The sequence below is a fragment of the Acartia tonsa genome, chromosome 4 (assembly GCF_053477335.1).
Source record: "Acartia tonsa isolate MP-2025a chromosome 4, ASM5347733v1, whole genome shotgun sequence".
Lineage (NCBI taxonomy): Eukaryota > Metazoa > Arthropoda > Copepoda > Calanoida > Acartiidae > Acartia > Acartia tonsa.
In genome coordinates this window covers 6,351,966-6,366,429 of record NC_137263.1, presented here as the reverse complement: position 1 = coordinate 6,366,429, position 14,464 = coordinate 6,351,966, and the positions used below count along the sequence as shown (strand labels likewise).

The 14,464-nt window shown below is 35.9% G+C and overlaps 2 protein-coding genes and 1 long non-coding RNA gene across 4 annotated transcripts in view; 1 reads left to right on the top strand and 2 right to left on the bottom strand.

The window, feature by feature from the left end:
* Window positions 1–14,464, bottom strand: part of LOC145315827 (uncharacterized) — a 29,001-nt gene that overhangs the window by 5,913 nt on the left and 8,624 nt on the right. The gene's annotated exons all lie outside the window — the stretch shown is intronic.
* LOC145315829 (uncharacterized) lies at window positions 46–5,805 on the top strand. Its single transcript, XM_080155943.1, has 4 exons — window positions 46–1,045; window positions 1,267–1,447; window positions 2,552–2,730; window positions 3,025–5,805. Exons 1-4 carry the CDS (start codon window positions 719–721, stop codon window positions 4,834–4,836), a joined length of 2,499 nt encoding a protein of 832 aa, XP_080012069.1. The 5' UTR covers window positions 46–718; the 3' UTR covers window positions 4,837–5,805.
* On the bottom strand, window positions 4,749–14,463 carry LOC145315834 (uncharacterized). The gene is made up of 2 exons (XR_013878157.1): window positions 14,147–14,463; window positions 4,749–5,806 (listed from the first exon to the last, which is right to left on the bottom strand). It is a non-coding gene; the product is annotated as an uncharacterized LOC145315834 (long non-coding RNA).

The following is a 14,464-nucleotide window of genomic DNA, read 5'->3' as shown; positions in this document are numbered from 1 at the left end:
GGCCACGCTTATGTAATCTTTTTAATAAAACAGGGGTGTTATTCTGCATGGGATCCCCGGCTAAGGGGGGGGGAAAAAAAATGAAAAATATGTTGAGGGGGGGAAAAAAAATGAAGAAAAAAAATACAGAAAACATCAGCTGAGCGTAGCTCAGCTGATGTTTTCTTTGAAACAAATGTATAGAAATTATAAAGTATAAACAATTAGATAAAAATATTGACTGAATGCACGACAGCTTCATTGATTTTTCCATTTTTTTCTATTTATCATTATCATGTATTATTAATATTATAATTTATCAATGTCAGATCTAGTTTTAGTATGGGTTAACTAATTAATAGATATTACTCCGCACTGCACATTTCACCATGGATTTTTCTAGAATTTCTGCTGTGACAAGCTCTTAGTTTCCTGTTTTGTCATTGGCTCTGATACCATATGATCTCTCTCCTAATTGGCTCAACATCCGCCCTACTTCTGGACAACACCTCTCAAATCAAATCAACTCTCAACATTACAGCCTTCAAATACCTCTTAATGAATATCTAGTTTAATGTGTAATGTGATGAAAATCAAAGTATTATGTTCAGTTAGACTAAATCAAGCTTGTTCTATCAAGAGAGCTTAAATTAAATCTTTAACCACAGTAGGCCATAAAATATGTATGTCTAGTATAATAATTTCATAACTTATTTGTTAATTCTCTTAGAAAATAATCATGCCTGGAATTTCTGGACAACGTAAAAGGACACCATTAAATAAAGAAAGTAGATCTATAACAAATTGTCCAGTGCAAAATTGTAGTATTAAAAGAAGAGCTGACAAATTAAAGAAACATCTTTTTGAATTAGTTCTGGCAAATGAAAATGGTGATATTGTTGGTCCTGACTCTGAAGAATATTTGCTCGCCAGTGTTGAGAAGCAAAAGCATACAGATTTCTACAGAGAAAACAATCTGGCTGCAGATTCTAGTATAAAAGCTGTTTTAAAATGCAGAAAAGATAAACAAAGTGTTGGAAATTCAACTATAGGACAGATGTTTCAGGTAATTTAGTTAAAACCAAAAAAATTATTGTAATTAACTTAACTAAGAACATTATTAAAACATGGCTTTTTATAACATCATTAGATATTAAATCAATTAAAAAATCAACATTAAAAAGGCTATTTTGGGAGCGGGACAAAATTCAAGCAATATTAATCAATATACCATTATTAACATACTCTTTGATTTAATTTTTTTCCAACATACATTTAAAATTACAGAGGCTTGCAGACAATAGACTGACGGGACAATCTGCATCTGAACTGACAGTATCTGTTGACACTCTCTCTAATGATCAAGAAACACAATCAGATGAGAATGATGATGAATTAAGTAATAATGATGATGATGATGCACCCATTTTACCAGCTGCTAAGAGGTTTAGAAGTATTAGCCGAGCAGGTAGGAATATTAATGCTTTAAGGGGGGGTGAATTTAAGGCAACCATCTCGTAATCAGTGAGCAAATGGCACTTAGAATTTGAATTTCAATCTGAAATTTTGGCTATTTTTAGGGCAAATCTGCCATAAATTATGTAGAAATCAACTTTTTGAAACATATTTTTGCTTTAAATCATATGAAATGATACAAAAAAAAAACATTTTTAGATTTCTAGTAACAGCAACTAGCGGCTAGAACTGTTTGAAAACGTTTTGGAGCAACTTTTCCAACTTTTTGTTCAATTTTTAGGGAAAATAGACCTACCAAGGATTACTTATGCAAAATTTCAGATCAAAATTTGAATTCTAAGTGCCATTTGCTCACTGATTACGAGATAGTTGCATTAAACCCCCCCCCCCCTTTTCTTTTCCTAGAGGGGAAATTGGGCTGTTTAATAAACTAGTCCCAATGTTTTCTTGTTAATTGGCTTGATATCAAAAGGGAATTTTACTAAATTTTGATTGGTTGGTTCAATAAGTTGAGTGGCCAAATGTTTCAACCCTTAAGTAATATTAAGTAATCTCCATCTAAGTAAACATTTTGATTTACATTAATTTATCAGTCATTGTCTTATCCCTTTAGTAGATCCCTGCTTTAGAATCTTTAATTTCTTCATATTATGGAAACCATAATTATTAATTCTTATTAGTAGCAAATTACTATATTGAAATTTCCAAATGTCTGTTATACACAAAGTGAAGGAAATTTTTCTTAGCTTCTATTTAAGTTAAAAGGCTGAAACTTCTTGTCAATATTTTTATAATTAATGAGCGTAATTAACTATAAACATCCATGGTGGTCTGACTGCTTTTTAGCAGGTTTTTGACTATTTTTGTATTTTTTACATTTTCTTCCATATCTTTAATGTTTTTTGTCTGATATCTAAATTTTTGTAGATATTAATTATTAATATCATAATAAAATCCAAAATAACAAAATGCTCTTTAAATCTTCTTATCTATGATTTTTCTGCCTTGCTACTTATGGATGTTGTCATCCTTGTTTGATATTTATAATTCACTTGTTTACAACTAGTATAAATAACCACACCAACATTTTTACTAGAGTTGGAAGTGTCCCACTCTGATCAAGAAGATCTATATGATGAAAATCAACCAGATCAAGAAGATCAGGAATTAAGAGATAATGAAGTCATAACAGATCCAAATATTGAAGTAGCACAGACTGTTACAGAAGTAGACAATAGTCAAGCACAAGTAAATAATCAGAATTCAAATGAAAAGGTTTGCTTTATACAAACATTGTTAACAGCAGTGGGTAAATATTTTGCTTTGGAAATATTGTATAAGGTAGTAAGCTTTTTTTGTCTGTAGCAAAGGATCTGCTAACCACTGAACTGATATGGTTCTCCTTTACAATGATAGTGCCCCAGAGGCATTTAGGGGGAAAAGCTGCTTGTTTTATATTAAAGACTTAAATTCCTATTCATTAGATTTTTAAACATATAGCAATTTAAGAAGTTGATAATACAATAAAAAAAATTTATTTTGTTATTGATTTTTAAATAATTCTGATAGGTTGATTTTGACGAGGAAACCCTAAAAACAATCATGAAATCAATTTTGGATAAAAACAATGCTATATTGATACAAAAAATGCAAGATGTAATAAAATCTGAGTTAAATCAATCAAAGGAAAATGAGGAAAAACTAGAAGAATATTGGAACGAAACAGAAAATACTGTAACCTGTACTGTATGTCTAACTTTTGCTTCGAGTCCTAACAGACCTAGCCACTTGAAAGCCTTACATAAAAATAATTTTGGAATATATCAAAAAAACAGGCGTGGTACAAAATATGAGAAAGAACAAAAGGGATATATGAATCAACATTTGAGAAATAACCTACATAGATGGTGTGCTGGCCAATACAAACAGAAACTTAAGAATAATGAAGAAAGAGAAAAAATGGATAAGAAAGGTTCAGAAATGATTGTTTCCAATGCAGTATTTTGCCTAAAAAATGGATATGGAGCCTTTGATTTTCGAAAATTAAATGACAAAGATGAGTTAACCCTTAGCAATTTAGAGGGAGTTAAATTTCCTGAAAAAAATGATGGTCTAAATAGTTTCTTTGAATTAAGAGGTATGGTCCATAGTGAAATTATGTCTATTGCAAAAGATAGATTCAGTGACTTAAAAAACATTAGTTTTTCTCTTGACAAAGTTACTGTTAGTAATATTCCATATACTGTTTTAGTGACTTACTACTTCTACCTAGGCAAGATTTACATATACTTAAACAGGATCCACCCTATGCTATCAACTGAATATGATGGTGAAAGCACAGCAAAGTTTGTTGCAGATGATCTTATGATGTCTTTAGGATATTCAAGGTACCAATTAGCGGAAAAAGTGGTTCATGTAGCTTATGATGGTGTATATGCTACCCCAGAGGAGAGATCTCATGGTGGTGGATGCTTATCTCTAACAAAGAAGTTTGCTGAACATTTGGATTTAGATCCAGATTTGGACTTTGGGGGATCATGGGATCTAGGCCATCTTTTACAATTAGCTATAGGTGATGCATTTAAAGATAATCCAGATGTTGAAGAATTTAATCGTTTTATGTATACTATTATGTCTGAGCATAAGTCCCACCAATCAGGCCTAAGATTCAATGAAATAGCTGAAGAACTTCACCATGCATGTCTTACAAATAAGGGTTTGCAAGAAACAAGATGGGCTCGATCAGTATTAAGATGTTTACAGGCCTTCTTAAGAAATACACCTACATTCAGCATAATAACTGGAAGAACAATGGAAGAGGCCAGGGAGAGAGGTGACAATACTACTTTCAAGGAACAAGATAAAATTTTCAAGAGTCTGTCCAATGGTTCTATTGTTTGCTTGGCTGTTGGCTTGTGTCAAATTCTTGAAATCTATTCTCAGGCCTCCCTTTCTTTTCAAGATATTCGCTTGCTTGCTTGTACAATCCCTGAAACTTACAATACTTTACATGACCAAATTAAAACCCTAAGTGATAATTGGGCTTGGAAGGATGAAGACCTCAAACTTGCAGGCATTGGTAATCCATCCCAAATAATTGAAGGACTGAAGAATGGAAAATATTCCCCTGACCTATCTAAGGCAGTAAAAGTAGCAGCTTTAAGAAGACATAATACTCTTGCCCAAAACAGAAAAGAGTATGCTAAGTATCTAGAAGAATGTGGGGAGGTTACAGTTACTGACCTACAAGATGATATCACAGAAGAAGAAATTTCAGCTGGAGAGATGGTTATTGAAGAGTTTGACCAGACACAATTAGAAAGAGTTGAGATGAAGTTGACATTTGTTGCTAAAGATATACTCAGGAATTTTTGCATTTAATCTAACAAATATTTACTTTTAAAGAGTGCCTAAGAGGATTAATATAGAATTATTACTTAAGAATATGTCCATCAATCATGTCAAGTAGTTATTGGGTTAGATCCTAGAACATGACATACTTAAGTTGTTGCAATAGTACCTATATAATGCTTCAGCAAGCAATTAAAATAAATAGTTGAAGTAAGGCATTATCTTTCAATTTTAAAATCTTCTGGGGATGGGCGAGATTCAATTGGGCTTGTATTTCTTAGGTGTAAAAGCACAATAATCTCCTTAAAAAGTGGTCTTAAACTTTAATTCAATCTTAAAATTGGTGAAATTTCATTGCACCAAATCATTATCATTAAATGCAACAATTTTTAGAAGTATAGAGAGTAGGGTAAATATACCTGATTATTTGAAAGAGAGTTACGAAGCCTTCTGTAATGTTGATGCTGATAAAGTTGATGATGTTGATGCTGAGATAAAAATAGAAGGAATCCTAGGAAATTTAAAAACACAACGAATCAATGAATTTATTGAAAGCATACAGGATATCAAAATTGGATATAAAAAATTTCTTCAATTCAAACTAGCTAGGCCTAATGATAAACTGGAGCAAATATATGAACAATTTTGCAATCTTTGTGATGAAGAAACAGAGTCATTCCGTGATTTTTTTGAAAACATAAATATTAGAACTTCCTCTGAAGCAATATGTGAGACAATAGGAAGCATAATGAAAATGCAATTATCAAAAGGTAGAAATTTAAGACCAAACAACCTAGACAAGGAGGTCTTTTGTAGATTCAATTTGCCACCATTCCACACTTTAAAAGATTCCTTCATTCCAGCAATTTCGGAAAAGTGGAGAAAAAAGAAACCAAAAGGTCTGTATAGGTCTACTGACAGACTGAAGTTTGCCAATCTGTCATCAAGTTTGCACAATTTTCGACGTGGAGAGGAAAAGAAAAGCTGGTTTCCACCAAAACTTTTTATTTGTATTCTACTATTACAGGTTTACTGGCCCAAGCACCTCCTACAATTCCTCCAATGAAGAGTCCATCTTATTTTATTAAATGTATATGTTATCATTTATCATATTTGTGCTATTATGATCTCAATAAAATAAGATCACACTTTGATTATGTTTATCATTGCAGAATCTTGTGAGGTTTTAAATATGTTTTTATAACTGATTTCAGTATATCAATAATGGCTAGAAAATGACAGGGTTGTGCAGCGCAGATGTTCTGTGTTCATAAAGGTGCGCTAATTACCAAATACCGGCTTATCCTTATTTTAACAATAGTAGCAGCGCTACAGTTAGAAAAAAAAAAAAAAGGCACATTTTTTTTTCAAAAAGATCTACGGAATTCCACAATGCACAACTCTGTTCATTAGGCCCAATTAACAAATGATTAAACCCGTAGAGGTTGGTGATATTTTTTTCAAAATAGAAGATTGCTGAAATCAATTAAAAATGTTAAGCCCGTTGGAGGCTGGTGTGTAGTATATATGTAAAACATATATTGTTAGGCTCGTAGAAGCCGGTGTAGAACAAATTGATAGGCTCGTAGCAGCCGGTGTATTTACAAAATTGTAAGATTAATTTTCAAATAAATTAGGCTCGGAGCAGCCGGTGTAAAACTGTCATATAAAATATATTAACAAAATATATTATATGTAATTTTTTTCCAAATAAATATAAAGAAGAATTATTTTCTCAAACATAGTATCTAAAAATAAAGAAAATTTATAAATTGTGTGTTATTTTATTCGTAAAAATAGAGGATAAATAACTAATCTATAAGTAGCGTAATCCAAGGATGTAAATTTCCAAAAGTAGCGCAATTTCCAAGCTTTCATTTTCCAAATAGGAAAGAGAATTAAGCCACCTTATTAATGGGTAGGACAAACCCGCGGCATATTAAAGAGAAGCATAATTTACAAAGCAAAACTTTTAGATTCAACTATAAAGCACAAAAAAGTACAAGTGCTAAAGACATATATAATTTCCATAAAGCCAATAATTTTCAAAATCACGAAACCTCACCGGATTCAATAAAAATGGCAGAAGTGAGGGTAACAACGGAAGCGCCAAAGCTCTCCGATTACTCGCTTTACTCAGATTACAAAGACAATGTGGCATTATGGAATATGATCACAGACATTCCCAAAGCAAAAAGGGGGGCCATTCTTTTAGCGGGGATCAAAAATGATCATCCCCACTTTGGGGATAATATCCAAAGACAATTACTGCAAAAATATAGGCCCGAAGAAATAGGTTCTGCAGAAAATTCTGTGGATAAAATCCTAGAATTTCTTGACGGACATATTGGGAAACCTTCCAAGCATTTAAAATTCCAATGTCTAAGAGAAATAGTTGAATATAAGAGAGCTACAGGTCAAGAATTTTCAGAGTATGCAAAACATTTTGAATACTTAGTTTCCAAAGCTGAAAATGCAGGGTTGACAACATTATCAAGCGACATAAAAGCAGGGTTCCTTATGAACAATGCTAACCTCTCTGCACAACAAATAGAGCTACTAAATTCCGTGGTAGATCTATCCGACGATAAAAAGCTCTATGAAAATGTCAAAATAAAAATGTTTGACATGCTAACCAACGTTTTTGGGTTAAAGAATGAGACTAGCTCAGATAAACTGTCGGACGCTTTCATGGCGCAACATGAAGACGCATTTGTTGCGTGGGCAAAGAAGAAAAATTTCCAAAATAATAAAAACTATAAAAATTCCCGTCACAACAATAGTAATCGCACGCATACCCCAAGCAACAGTAACAGTTTCCAAAATAATCATTCCCAAAATAACCTAACACAAGGGGATAAAACCAACCCTAAAGACGCGAGGGGGCGTATTTTACAATGTAGGAGCTGTCTGTCAATTAAACATTTACAAAGAGAATGTCCCTATAACAAAATGCAAGACGGACAAAGACAGGACAGATACAGACAAGCATTTGTCATAGAAGGACAGACCTCAGACACGGAAGACGACATTCCGGAGCATATTCTCAAAGAAATTGAAGAGGCAGAGAATAAAGAGAATGATAATAACCAAAAGCACATTTTCTTTACTACAGACAAAAATGAATTATCAAAATTCACCGCTGAAACGCTAAACGCAGCAGCGCTTGATACCTGCTGTTCTAGCAGTGTCACAGGCATGAAATGGCTAAAAATATACATGCAGGCTATTCCCAAACATCTAAAACATTTACTATCAGGACCACATCATAGTAAAACCTCGTTCACTTTTGGCAACCAGCAATCACTATGCTCACTAGGAATTTACAAAATACCCATAATTATTGCCAATGAAATACATGAACTAAGTCTAGATGTCATAGACTCAGACATCCCACTACTCATGTCCAAACAACACATGAAACAACTAGGAATAGCTATCAACCTAGTCAATGACACAGCCACGGCTAATGGAAACCCCATTAAGCTCCATACCACAAGTGCAGGCCATTATATTATCAATCTGTTAGGCCAAGATGACCAAGAAGACTCAATGGTCATGCAACACGTAATGCTCATAGACTTAGAACAAGCATCCATAAGACAACAATACCAAATGTTAGAGAAGCTCCATAGGCAATTTGGCCATGGCAGCAAAACTAAATTTGTTGATCTCTTAAAAGGAGCAGAAAAGTGGAGAGATCACTTTGATGAAATGATTGACAAAATTATAGATGGGTGTGAGGGATGCATTTTCAAAAAGCGATTACCAGATAGACCCTCGGTAGCCCTACCATTGGCAAATGATTTCAATAACTGTGTAGCCATGGATTTAAAGATATGGAAGGGAATACCCATACTGTACATGATTGACTGTTTTACAAGATTCACAGTAGGCACAGTATTAAAATCAAAGACCCCAGAAGCAGTTGTCAAAGCTTTCATGACTCACTGGGTAAGATATTTCCAAAAACCAAGAGAGATCATCACAGATCAAGGTTTAGAGTTTACAGGCTCCATTATGATGGAGGCAATGAGCAAACTGGACATAATCATTCACACTACAGCAGCTTATAGTCCATGGAGCAATGGATTATGTGAGAGAAATCATGCACTAGTAGACAGCATTCTCACCAGAGTACTGGTGGACTTCCCAGACATGGACCTGGAGACAGCCCTGGCATGGGCATGTGTAGCCAAGAACTCCTTGTCTACAGTTTATGGATTCTCACCTTTCCAACTAGTGTATGGGAGACAACCAAACCTACCAAACATAATTGAAGAACCACCAAATGCCATAGAGATTAAGACTCACAGCAAAGCTCTAGAAGAACAACTCAAATCCATGCATGAATGCAGAGCAGCATTCATGAAATCTCAGAACTGTGAAAAGCTTAAACAAGCTCTCAGAACTAAGATCAGAACAGCTCAACATGTCTACAATCATGGAGATTACGTCTATTACAGGAGAGAGAAAGATGACAAGTGGTTAGGTCCAGGAAAGGTAGTGTACCAGGATGGAAAAGTGATTTGTGTGAGACATGGGAGATACTTCGGACAAGTACACGCAAACAGACTGTATCCAGTAAAACCAGAACTAGCTGAGAAGATAAAAACTGAAGAAAACAAGGCTGAAAATGCCCAGGCTGAAAATGCCAACACCAACAAGGCTGAAAGTGCCAAAAATGAAAAGGACAAGAATACAAAAGATACAAACACTCAGAAAGAAGCTGAAAATACAGTCACAACCACTAGCATGCAGACAGAGACAATCACTCCTGTGAACAATGACATCACTGAAGAGATCACAGAAGAAGACACAGAAGAGATTGAAACAGAAACACAGAATGAACAAAACAATGAGACATCTCAACACAAAAAGAAACCAGGTAGACCAACAAAAAAGAACAACACCAAACAAGTGGCCATCCTAAAAAGAGCTGAAAAAGTGCAAATCAGAATAGAAGGAGTATGGAAAAACGCCACAGTAATTAGCAGCGGCAAAAGAACAGGAAAATATCCTAACTGGTACAATTTTGTTCTTGATGATGGTCAAATAATTAGTGATGATGTTGAAAACATAGAACTCAGGAAAACTGAGGAGCCAAGAGTTGAAAGAAAGGATAATGAGGACAACTCGGACAGAAACCTTCATGAAGAGATCCTAGCAGTATTAGTGGACAAGGATGAAACCAACACTCCAGAAGCACTAGATGCTAAACAAAAAGAACTGGACAAACTGGAGGAGTTTGATACCTATGAAGTAATAGAGGATGAAGGACAAGAATACATCACAACACTTTGGGTCATAACCAAAAAAGGTGATGAATTGAGAGCAAGGCTCACAGCCAAAGGATTCCAGGAACTACAGGATGTTCCAAAGGAATCACCTACCATGCACAAACACACACTCAGGATCATTCTAGCAATCGCTGCAGCAAACAAATGGCAAATAAGTGCAAGTGATGTGAAATCAGCCTTCCTTCAAGGCAATGAATTAGACAGAATAGTTCTTGTGAAACCTCCAAAGGAAGCAAAACTGCTAAAGAAGCTTTGGAGACTGAAGAAGTGCTTGTACGGGTTAAGAGATGCAAGCAAGAAATGGTACGAAAAAGTGAAAAACAACCTGGAAAAGTTAGGTTTCAAGAAATCTACTTATGATTCAGGCCTATTCTACCTACTGAATGACAAAGGAGAATTAGAAGGGCTGATTGGAATTCACGTTGATGACTTCATTCACTGTGGTACAGAATTTTTCAATGACACAATCCTAAACAAAGTACTCAGTGCTTTCAAGATTGGCAAGTCTGAGACCAACTCATTTATGTACACAGGATTCATGTTGAAACAAGATGACAATGGCATCAATCTGGATCAAGAGAAGTATGTAGAAGGTGTCACAATTCCAAAAATTGAAGCCAAAAGACTAAGCCAAACAACAGAGAAGATGACTCCTGAAGAACTAACACTGATCAGACAGATGACAGGAGCAATAAACTGGACGGTAAGAGCTACAAGACCAGATCTTGCATTTGAGTTGATAGAAGCTTCCACAAAGATGCAAGGTGGAACCATAGCAGATCTGAAAGCAGCCAAGAAAACTCTCACAAAAATGAAAGATATCTCCAGAGTGAGAATTGCAGATCTGAAAGATCTGAAGAAAGCTGAAATCTGGGTGTTCACAGACGCCAGCTTTGGCAACCTGAACGAAGGAGTAGACAGTGCTCAAGGATACATCATGTTCTTAGTTAATGCAGACACTGGAGACTGTGCTCCAATAGAATGGAAAGCCAACAAAATCCAAAGAGTCACAAACTCCACACTAGCGGCTGAAACCATGAGTCTGACAACAGGTATTGACGCAGCCATAGCAACAAGATGGTTTCTAAAAGAAGTTTTGGGAGACAAGTTTGACTTCCCAATCACAGCCATCATTGACAACAGAGACGCCTATGTAAGCATCCATAGTGCAACAGATGTGGGAGAGAGGAGATTAAGGAGAGAAATAGGCATGGTGAAGCAATGGCTGGAGGGCAAAGAAATCCAGAAACTGGTCTGGGTGCCTGGAGAGCTACAAGCAGCAGACGTCCTTACCAAAAGGGGAGTAAACCCTAGGAAAATAATGGTCATTCTACAAGCAGGAAGGATCAGCTCCGAGTATATCAGAGCTATCAAAAACTAAGACAAAAATCGATTTTCAAAACCAAAACGGGAAACCACACTTTTAGAGGTTCCCAAACCCGCACAAAAGATTTTTCTAATTTTTGCAATATTTTTTTACCAATTTTCAAATTTAAAAAACACAGAAATATTCGTTCTTAAACCCCAAGTTTACAAAAAGCCTAAAAAATCAAAAGAAAATAAAGTTTTCAAATATTAATAAAAGTTCCATTATTCCTTATAGACAAACAAAAGTTCAAAAATAAAAGACGACCTTATCATATTCTTTTCCAAAAGTAGTGTCGCGTAGTACAGCAGAATTTACCGGAAGTTAGTTACATATTTTACAAAATAAAATACCTACTACGCAACGCCAATTGACAAATAAACGCGGCATCGCGCTTTTAAAGTTTCATATATACAGAAAAGCGGAAATAATTCTTCCAGTCGTGTAAAGATTTCATTGGCGAACCATCCTATACCGAGTTGATAAGTTATGTGCATTTTTAGTCAAAATTCATCTGTTTACCAACATTTTAACTGCTTACGTCCACCGGAGCTTTTTGTTCAGCATAAGAGGTAGTTTTTATTTTCAAAAATCATATATTTTTTTTCCAAAAATTAATCTATCAACGATTTTTTTTTCCAAAAATTAATCTATCGACATTTCTTTTTCCAAAACTCGAACAACTTTAAAAACTAGGTGAAACAAACAAACGAAAGTTAAAAATACGGCGCTTATTCAAATTCGCTAAAAAATGCTGTAAATTTATCAAAATAGCAACCATGTAATTTCGATATTTTACAAAAATATTTTTTTCTAATATCAAACATTTATGCATAAAAGTGTTTTTATCAAATATTGTACAGTAATTATATAAAGTTCATTATTCTCAAATTATAATATGTGTTTTATCCAAATTTGTATGAGTTCATAATTTTTTTTTTCCAAACCCTAATCATTGGTGCTTTATTAATTGAGCTTTTCAAGACAGACACACGCACGTAATTCGCCGTTGACAAACAATAAAAAATTAATTGTTTTACAAAACACTAAAATGATTTCCAAATTTCAGAATGGCGAAAACTGCTGATGACTGGGCCGCAGATGCCGTAGAGACTGCCCGAGTCGAGTCCATGGAACAGGAGGAGGAGCAACCCTTGCGAGTCCACATCTCGGATTTCGAGATTGTCGAAACCAGGGCCACCAACTACCCCATTGTCTACAAGACGGTAGGCGACGTGTCGATGAGCACCTTCACCCAGGAGACGCTGGATTGGATGAGAGACGAGCAACGCCCCATGCACATCTCGGCGGACATCGTCCATTGCTTCTTCATGGAGGAGCAAAATGAAGACCTGATGGCAACAATCCGTTGCTTGACGGAAGCTGCGATAGAGGGAGGCAAGCATCGCATATCATTCTCCACGGCGCGATACAATCCGGATGGAGAAAGGCACTGGTTTAGCCTCTCAGAGCTCAACAACGAGATCCGCAGCTACACCCAGCTCATTGGTGAGCAGAGTTTGAGCTTGCATAAAGCCTTTCTCTCACCAGAAAACGGGGTGTTGGCGTGTTTTGCCCAGTGCTATGAAGAATTCTACCGCAAAACATCGTTAGGCAAGACGCCGTCGGACCTAGGCATACAGATTGTCATTGGATGGATCACTCAGCACCATCAGCACGCCTATGTGCACCAGAGACGCCCCAAGAAGAGGATCCTAGCACCGTTGCCCATGCCCTTGCCAATATCGATGACCAAGGCCTGGTATGAGGACGAGTACATGGTCCGGCTGTTGAAGTCGAGAGGGCTGTTCAGGGGGAGGAGAACAAGAAGTACCTCAAGGCATGCCCCGCCAAGAAGGACGTCGCACAGGACAGTCAGCCGCGAACGCTCGGATTCCCAAGTATCCGGAGCCAGGCCAAATGGCGGCCGCAGTCCTATGTCCAACGGCTGTTTGGAGCGCTTGCTCCACCAGGTAACAAAGGGTGGAAGGACCAGAGACCCGTACACGAGAGAGAGAGAGGCGAGCCGTGTAGCAGGGAGGATATCATCACTCTACCAGGACAAGTGTGCAGAGGTGGTCAGCTTGAGGGTGGAGGTCGAGACGTTGAAGCTCCAAATGGACCTCATGAGGGACAAGAGGGAAGGAGACAAGGAATTAGAGCTCAATGAATTGCGTTTAGAGCTGAGAAGGCTCAAGGATAATGAGAAGTGGCAGGACGCATCCTACGACCGCCTAGCCAAGGTCAAGGAGACATTGCTGTATGAAAACCAACAGTTGGAAGAGCAGCTCGAAGATCTGAAGATCTCAAAGAAAGAGCGCCGCCAAAAGAAAAAGGAGAAGAAGCAGAGAAAGTAATAGTAATATTTGTATTCTACTATTACAGGTTTACTGGCCCAAGCACCTCCTACAATTCCTCCAATGAAGAGTCCATCTTATTTTATTAAATGTATATGTTATCATTTATCATATTTGTGCTATTATGATCTCAATAAAATAAGATCACACTTTGATTATGTTTATCATTGCAGAATCTTGTGAGGTTTTAAATATGTTTTTATAACTGATTTCAGTATATCAATAATGGCTAGAAAATGACAGGGTTGTGCAGCGCAGATGTTCTGTGTTCATAAAGGTGCGCTAATTACCAAATACCGGCTTATCCTTATTTTAACACTTTTCAACAATGAATAACTGATTTTCAGCTGTAAGGTAAAAAGCTATTATGAAACAAGAACATTTCAACATGCTTTATTTTCTAATTAAGACTTTATATGATATACCTGCCTATACAAATTGAACATTGAATTATTACAAATATATCTCATGTTATTTTAAAATAATCTTATCTTAATAAATCTATAATAATGAAATACTGTTAAAAACTGGTTATAGGTATATTTGAACTAGGGGGGGAAAAAAAATGAAAAAATTTTTGGCAGCCGGGGAAAAAAAATAAATCTTGTGCAGAATATACACCCCTGTAATAAAAT